This window comes from Larimichthys crocea, chromosome VIII (assembly GCF_000972845.2).
Source record: "Larimichthys crocea isolate SSNF chromosome VIII, L_crocea_2.0, whole genome shotgun sequence".
Lineage (NCBI taxonomy): Eukaryota > Metazoa > Chordata > Actinopteri > Sciaenidae > Larimichthys > Larimichthys crocea.
Window position 1 is genome coordinate 32,415,392 of NC_040018.1, and position 8,635 is coordinate 32,424,026.

At 42.7% G+C, this 8,635-nt stretch overlaps 1 protein-coding gene across 4 annotated transcripts in view; it reads left to right on the top strand.

Moving 5' to 3' along the window:
- The first annotated feature begins 4,342 nt into the window (after window positions 1-4,342).
- The window catches only part of fhod1 (formin homology 2 domain containing 1), a 21,390-nt gene continuing 17,097 nt past the window's right edge, over window positions 4,343-8,635 (top strand). The window contains exons 1-4 of one of the 4 annotated variants that reach the window (XM_027281204.1): window positions 4,343-4,888; window positions 7,059-7,471; window positions 7,858-7,962; window positions 8,324-8,419. In XM_027281204.1, coding sequence (XP_027137005.1) covers window positions 4,811-4,888; window positions 7,059-7,471; window positions 7,858-7,962; window positions 8,324-8,419 — 692 coding nt within the window. In that variant the 5' untranslated portion in view covers window positions 4,343-4,810. The remainder of the gene's footprint in view (window positions 4,889-7,058; window positions 7,472-7,857; window positions 7,963-8,323; window positions 8,420-8,635) is intronic. The other 3 variants (XM_027281205.1, XM_027281206.1, XM_027281207.1) reach the window with 3 other exon arrangements.

The following is an 8,635-nucleotide window of genomic DNA, read 5'->3' on the forward strand; positions in this document are numbered from 1 at the left end:
CAACCTTGTCCATACTGTAACCACCTGTACACACCTGTTCATACTGTACACACCTGTCCATAACCGCCCATACTGGTAACACACCTGTACACACCTGTCCATACTGTACACACTGTCCTTATGTCCCACACCTGTTCATTTACTTGTACACACCTGTCCATACCTGCCCCTACTGTCACACACTGTCCATACTGTACACACCTGTACACACCTGTCCATACCTGTCCTACTGTCCACACCTGTACACACCTGTTCATACTGTACCACCTGTCCATTACCTGCCCATTACGTACACACCTTTCCATACCTGTCCATTACGGTACACACTGTCCATACTGACACACCTGTCCATACCTGTCTATACTTTACACACCCCTGTACACACATGTCCATTACTTTCATACGTACACACCTGTACACACCTGTCCCTAATGTACACACCTGTCCATTACCTGTACACACCTGTCCATACCTGTCCATTACTGTCCATACTTTACACACCCCTGTCCATTATTTACACAACTGTCATAAATGTCCATACCTGTCCATATGTTACCACACCTTGTCCCTACCTGTCCATACTGTACACACCTGTCCACACCTGTCCATACTGTACACAACCTGTCCATACCCTGTCATACTTACCAACCTGTCCATTACTCTCATAACCTGTCCATACTCGTAAACACCTGTCCATACTGTACACACCTGTTACACACCTGTCCATACCTGTTCCATTATGTACAACCTGTCCATAACCTGTCAACTGTACACACCTTGTTCCATACTGTTTTTTTTACACACCTGTCCCTACCTGTCCATACTGATACACCACCTGTCCTACTGTCCATACCTGTCCATACTGTAAACACCTGTCCATATGTACACACCTGTACCCACCTGTCCATACCTTCAATACTGTCACACATGTCCATACATGGTCCATTACTGTACACACCTGTCCATTACTGTCACACCTGTCCATATCCTGTCCACACTCTGTCATACCTGGTTTCCTACTGTACCACCACCTTGTCCATACCTGTCCATACTGTTCCACACCTGCCATACTGTACACACCTGGTCCCTACCTGTCCATAATGGTACACACTGTCCATACTGTAAACACCTGTACACAACCTGTTCATACTGTACCCCCTGTCCATACCTGCCCATACTGTACACACCCGTCCATACTGTACACACCTTACCACACCTGTCCATACCTGTCCATATGTACCACAATTGTTCTACTGTCCACACCTGGTCTTTTACCTGTTCATACTGCCACATCTGTCTATACCTGTCCTTACTGTACACACCTGTCATATGTACACACCTGTACACCACCTGTCCATACTCGTACACACCTGTACACAACCTGTCCATACTGTACACACCTGTCCACAGTCTGATTGTCTCTCTGTCTCCAGGATGATAAAGACCTGTTAAGAGTTTGTGCGCTTTCGACGGTTTGACTGTTTCATTAAAGTCGGCGCGAGGCCGACACAAACTTAACAGAACACATCCTGAGAGGTGAGACTCTGGTCCAGACCTGGTCCTGGTCCTGGACTCTCAGACGGTCCCACATCCCTCCTGCAGTCAGTCTTTGTGCTCAGTTAACATCAGTCACTCCGAACAGTCCTCTCACCTCGATGATGGTCTTGTCTGTCTGTCTGTCGCTGTCTGTAGTCTTGTTGTATGTCTGTCGTCTGTCTGTCTGTCTGTTGTCTGTCTGTCTGAACTGTCTGACATGTATGTCTGACCGTTGACATGTCTTGTTGGGGACCGTTCTGACATGTCTGTCTGTCGAATGTCTGTCTGTCTGACCTGTCTGACCTGTCTGTCTGTCTGACCTGTTTTGTCTGTCTGACCTGTCTGGCAGCTCTCAGCAGGTATCATGTGTTGTTGATGGATGAATGGGAGTCATTAATCACAATGAGAGGTTCAGTGGCTCTACACGCTGACAGGACGTCTGGTGAGGATTTTAACTATATGTTTTTGTATTAACTCGTCTTCATTTCATTTAAAGTTTGAATTGTTATTAAATTTTGACAAATCTGAAAAACCATTTTTATTTTGAAAAAAAAGTTAAATGAATGTCAGAATGTTGAACATGAGAGCGGCGCTGTGACGCCCCTGGTGGACCACTTTCTGAACTTTGGTCTCTCTGTAGCTCGTCTGGTGGTGAAGGACGTTCTGAAGCTCCTCATCGTCTTTGTCGAATACGCCGAGTCTAACAGTCCTTCCTGCTGATCAACGCCAGTCAACACTGTGGACGGACAGAGAGGTACAACATGTTGAAACAGGAAGTCCTGTCATCACAGGAAAACAACTCAAACCTTTAATTTGAATACATGTTAATCGACTTCTCTCAGCTCTAAAGTTGTTTTAATGAATCTTTGAGTTTTCATAGTTCAGTTACTATCATCAAACATTCGACAATCATCAACATAAAACAGCCCAAAATATTCAGTTCAGTTTATTAACTCAATTATTAATATTAATGAGCTGTTGTGTTTAAAATATTAAACAAGTCTATCTTATTATACATTAAAATCTGTGAAGGTCTTCAATGTTGTACAGCATATCATGTGGACACGTGTGTTATACTGTACAATGATTGTTTGCCTATTGGTTACCTGGCAGTTTCAAATGTGTATTGTAGGTTGAAGCCATGGAGTTAACTGATGGAAGTCCTGGAGGAGAGAGAAACGGGCTCCGACAGAGTCCTCATGTTCGCCATGACATTATATCAACAACTGTCAATAGACAGTCGGGAAGTTAAACAAATAACCGTCAACAAAGTAAACAAAAACAGTCAGAGATGTAACAAACAGGTTCAGAAGTTAACAAACAGTCAGAAGTTAACAAACCAGTCCGAAGTTAAACAAACAGTCTGAAAAGTTACCCAAACAGTCTGAGGTTAACAAACAGTCTGAAAAGTTAAACAGTCTGAAGTTAACAACAGTCAGAAGTTAACAAACGTCCGAAGTTAACCACAGTCAACAAGTAAACAAACAGTTCAGAAGCGTTAACAAACAGCAGATAGCGAAGTTAACAAACAGTCAGAAGTTAACAAACAGTCTGAACGTTAACAGTCAAACGAGGTAAACGACAGTTGGAGAAGTTAACCAACAGTTCAACATTTATAAACAACAGTCGAGAAGTAAACAAAACAAGTTCAACCACAGTAAACAAACAGTCAGAGAGTTAACAGTCAACCACAGAGTAAACAAACAGTCAGAGAACGTTAACAACAGTCAACACAGTAACAAACAGTCAGACGAAGTTAAACAAAACAGTCAACACAGTTAACAAAAAGTAAAAAACAGTCAACACAGTAAAACAAACAGTTGGAGAAATAAACGAAAACAGTCGGAGAAGTAAACGACCAGTCGGAGAGGTAAGCGAACAGTCGGGACGGTCAGCGACCGTCGGGAAGTAAACGAACAGTCGGAGAAGTAAACGAAACAGTCGGGAGAAACGAACAGTCGGCACGAGAGGTAGCGAACAGTCGGAGAGGTAAGCGAACAGTCGGAGAAGTAAACGAACAGTTGGAGAAGTAACGGACACAGTCGGAAGAGTAACCGAACAGTGGAGAGGTTAACAAACAGTAACACAGTAAAGCGAACAGTCGGAAGAAGTCAACGAAAGTCGAGAATAAACGGAACAGTCACAAATTAGTAAACAGTCGAGAGGTAAACGAAAGTCGGAGAAGAGAGTAAGGCTAACGTCCGAGTAAACAAACAGTCAACACAGTAAACAACAGTCAAACACAGTAAAAAACAGTCAAACACGAGTAAACTCAACGTCGAGAAGTATCAGCAGAAGCTAAACGAAACAGTCGGAGAGGGTAACAACGAGAGAGTTAAGCGAGGGTAAATGAACATCTAGAAGTAAACAACAGTGAGGAGGTAAACGAACAGTCGAGAAAGTAAACAACCGTCAGAGACGGTTAACAAACAGTCAACGAGGTAAAATGAAAAGTCTGAGAAGTAAACAACAGTTGGAGAGGAGTAAACGAACAGTCAAGAAGTAAAAGGATAAACAAAAGGAACAGTTATCAGAGAGTAACAAACAGTCAACAGGTAAATGAACAGTCTGAGAAGTAAACGAACAGTTGGAGAGGTAAACGAACAGTCAGAGAAGTAAACAAACAGTCAGAGAGGTTAACAAACAGTCAACGAGGTAAATGAACAGTCTGAGAAGTAAACGAACAGTTGGAGAGGTAAACGAACAGTCAGAGAAGTAACAACAGTCAAAGAGGTTAACAAACATCAACGAGGTAAATGAACAGTTGGAGAATAAACGAACAGTCAGGAGAAGTAAACGAACAGTCGGAGAAGTAAACGAACAGTCGGAGAAGTAAACGAACAGTCAGAGAGGTTAACAAATAGTCAACGAGGTAAATGAACAGTTGGAGAAGTAAATGAACAGTCGGAGAAGTAAACAAACAGTCAGAGAGGTTAACAAACAGTCAACGAGGTAAATGAACAGTCGGAGAAGTAAACGAACAGTCGGAGAAGTAAACGAACAGTCGGAGAAGTAAACGAACAGTCGGAGAAGTAAACGAACAGTCAGAGAGGTTAACAAATAGTCAACGAGGTAAATGAACAGTTGGAGAAGTAAACGAACAGTCGGAGAAGTAAACAAACAGTCAGAGAAGTTAGCAAACAGTCGGAGAGGTAAACGAACAGTCGGAGCATCTGCCTGTTAACCTGTCTGTCTGTGTGTCTGTCAGACTCTAGCAGTGCTTCCTGATCAGGACTCGTTCTACGATGTGACAGATAGTCTGGAGCAGTTGGGGATGGAGACCATCATCCACAAACACATGAACAACAAGGGGACAGAACCGGACCTCCGAGCTCAGTTCACCAGCTACGAGGTATCAAAAACCTGAACAGCAACCACAGTAACAACAGCGACAACAGCAACTAGTGTGTGTAATATAGAATATATAAAATATTGCTTCATGATCTTTGTATATACAGTGCTGCTTAAAAGTTTGTGAACCCTACAGCGATGGTCAGATTTTTTTGTAAAAAATACTAAAATAACCTTATTATATGTTAGGTTATACCCCAAAACACAATACTAACATTTCAAATAATGGACAAACTAAATATATGGTTATATTGTCATTCTTTATTTTTTTTTAAAAGTGGCTGATTTAAGAAAAACTCAGATTTCATGGGTCCAAAAGTATGTGAACCCCTTCAGTTAATAGGATACTGCACCTCCTTTCACAGTAGTAACCTCAACCAAATGGTTCCTAGTGACTTCAGTTTCTCACATCTACTTTGGGGGATAGTTGCCCACTCTTCCTTGCAGAAGAGAGGTTGGATGGGCATGAACTGCTCACTTCAGATCCCACCACAACATTTTAGTTGGATTTAGGTCAGGACTTTGACTGGGCCAATCCAGAACATGAATCTTATTCTTCAGCCATTGGTTGTATTGTTGGAAAGCTTTGGATCATTCTCTTGTTGCATGACCCATCTTCTGCCAAGCTTTAACTTCACTACAGATGGCTTCAGGTTATGTTCCAGGATTTTACAATATTCCTCAGAATTCATGATTCTCTGGACTATGTAGAGTTGTCCAGGTCCTGAGGATGAAAAGCAAACCCAGATCTTAAGATTCCCACCACCATGCTTCACTGTTGGGAGAAGTTTCCTTTGGTTGTATGCAGTGCTGACTTTTCGCCAAACATGGCAGACCAAACTGTTCAACTTTGGACTCATCTGTCCACAGAATGGACTTCCAAAACCAGGGTTCACCTGGGTAGGACTAAAGCCACCTGGTTTTTTCTCAGTTTCACTCAGTGATGCACAATTTCGTCCCTAAACATCTCTGATGTTATTGGTCCATTTCAGTGGTTAATTTAGCCTCCAGTTTGTCCCACCTGAATCTCCTTAACTGCTTGTTTTAACCAATGCAGCTCAGGGTTTACTAATTTTGCACCTACACAAGTTGACCAAAAACTCTTTTTAAATTATTATTGACTACACAATTGATTTTTTTGAGAGTTTATGAGAGTATATTGAATTGATAAACATGCACCTGTTAATTCATATAAAAAGTGATTGATTAATTAAATAAGGAAAGCATCACTGTTATGCGGCTCAGAGGCAGAGCGGGTCGTTCACTAATCAGATGATTGGCGGTTCGATCCCCGGCTCCTCCAGTCTGCATGTCGAAGTGTCCTTGGGCAAGACACTGAACTCCAAATTGCTCCCGAAGGCTGTAATGTGTATGAATGCTTAGCTCCTCAAACTGATGAGCAGTTGGCACCTTGCATGGCAGCCAATGCCATCAGAGCATGAATGTGTGTGAATGAGATATGTAGTGTAAAAGAGCTTTGAGTGGTCGGAAGACTAGAAAGGTGCTCTATAAGTACAGTCCATTTACCATGTGTATATATATTTATATGTTTATATATTTATATGCATATGTTTATATATTTATATGTAGATGTTTATATATTTATATGCATAGATGTTTATATATTTATATGCATAGATGTTTATATATTTATATGCATATATGTTTATATATTTATATGCATATATGTTTATATATTTATATGCATATGTTTATATATTTATATGTAGATGTTTATATATTTATATGTAGATGTTTATATATTTATATGCATATATGTTTATATATTTATATATAGATGTTTATATATTTATATGCATAGATGTTTATATATTTATATGCATATATGTTTATATATTTATATGCATATGTTTATATATTTATATGTCGATGTTTATATATTTATATGTAGACGTTTATATATTTATATGCATATATGTTTATATATTTATATGCATATGTTTATATATTTATATGTAGATGTTTATATATTTATATGTAGACGTTTATATATTTATATGCATATATGTTTATATATTTATATGCATATGTTTATATATTTATATGTAGATGTTTATATATTTATATGTTTAGATTGTTTTACATAAATATATATCTTATATATATTTATAATATATATATATATGTGTGTGTGTGTGTGTGTGTTGCAGACAGCTCTGCGATATGAGGACGGTGAGATTGACTCGTCCCTCCCCGTCCGTAAAGAGAGAAGAAAGATGGCCGCTGGTGACCAGGAGGGTCGAAAGAGCCGCCGCGTGTCCAGCCAGAACCTGCCGGACCTCCTGTCCTCCTCTGCAGGCTCCTCCCCCTCCACCTCCCCAACGCCTCCTACCTTCCTCTCCCCCTCCACCGCCAACAAACCCCTCTCCCCCGCCATCTCCTCCGCCTCCTCCCCCAGCCCCACGGCGGGGCTTGGCAGCAGGGCGTCGTCCCCACTGACCTCTGACCTCGGCAGCCCCGCCTCCAGCCCGTCCGGATCCCAGCGAGGGTCTCCTGTGCCCACCCTCACAGCCGCCAATGGTACCACGACCACAGAGCTGGAAACCAAGACGCCGACCAGCCCGTAAGTTCAGTGCGATCATGGAGCCGAGGTCAGGGTTATACGCTAACGTCCAAACATGTTACAAAGCAGAAGGCAGCAGCAGAAATGTGTCCCCGGTGTTACGGTCAGTCTGGTTTCCCTCCCTGACTCACACGACAACCGACTCAGACTGAAGTAATCGGATTACTGCCTCCTGCTGATATCTGTGATTGGTGCATTAATCAATATTGATGATGATGATCAGCTGTCAGAGGATCAGTTCTGGGTCTCTCTCTGTCCGGGTTCTGGTTCTGGTTCTGTTCTTGCTTCGGGTGTCTTGGTGTCGGGTTCCTGTCTCACTGCTCCGTCTCTCTCTCTGTCTGTCTGTCTGTCGTCTTCTTCCTGTTATGGTATCTGTCGACCAATAGGAGTCGCTCTTTCCTCAGTCATCACATGTCCTCTCTGGGTCTCAGTCGGAGGTCCAGACTCTTCTCCAAAGCCAGCTCCATTTCTGAGGATCCTCCAGCCTGCAGGTCTGTACCAGACCAGCACAGACCACCTCAGACCAGCTCAGACCACCTCAGACCAGCTCAGACCAGCTCAGACCAACTCAGACCAGCTCAGACCAGCACAGACCACCTCAGACCAGCACAGACCACCTCAGACCAGCACAGACCAACTCAGACCATCATTTATTGTTTGGTCACACACACACACACACACACACACACACACACACACACACACACACACACACACACACTCTCTCAGTAGTTGAAGTTTTCTCTGTTTGTTCTCTGTGGTTTTACTCATTCTTCCCTGTGTGTGTGTGTGTGTGTGTGTGTGTCACAGCTCCTCCTCCTGTGTGTGTGTGTGTGTGTGTGTGTGTCACAGCTCCTCCTCCTCCTCCTCGGTCCTCCCTCAGCAGCAGAACTCGTCTCAGTCGAACTCGGATCAGTGGAGCAGGACGGACAGTAGACCCAGCCTGAAGTAAGTGAAGGGACGAGGGGATGGGTGGTTGCTGTGGTTACCGTGGTAACTGTGGTGATGTAGCTATGGTAACCGTGATGCTGCAGGTTAATGATAAACCTCAACCAGGTCGATCTTCATCAGCTGTTTATCTGACCCGAGGTCGTCTGTCTGTCTGTCTGTCTGTCTGTCTGTCTGTCTGTCTGTCTGTCTGTCTGTCTGTCTGTCTGTCTGTCT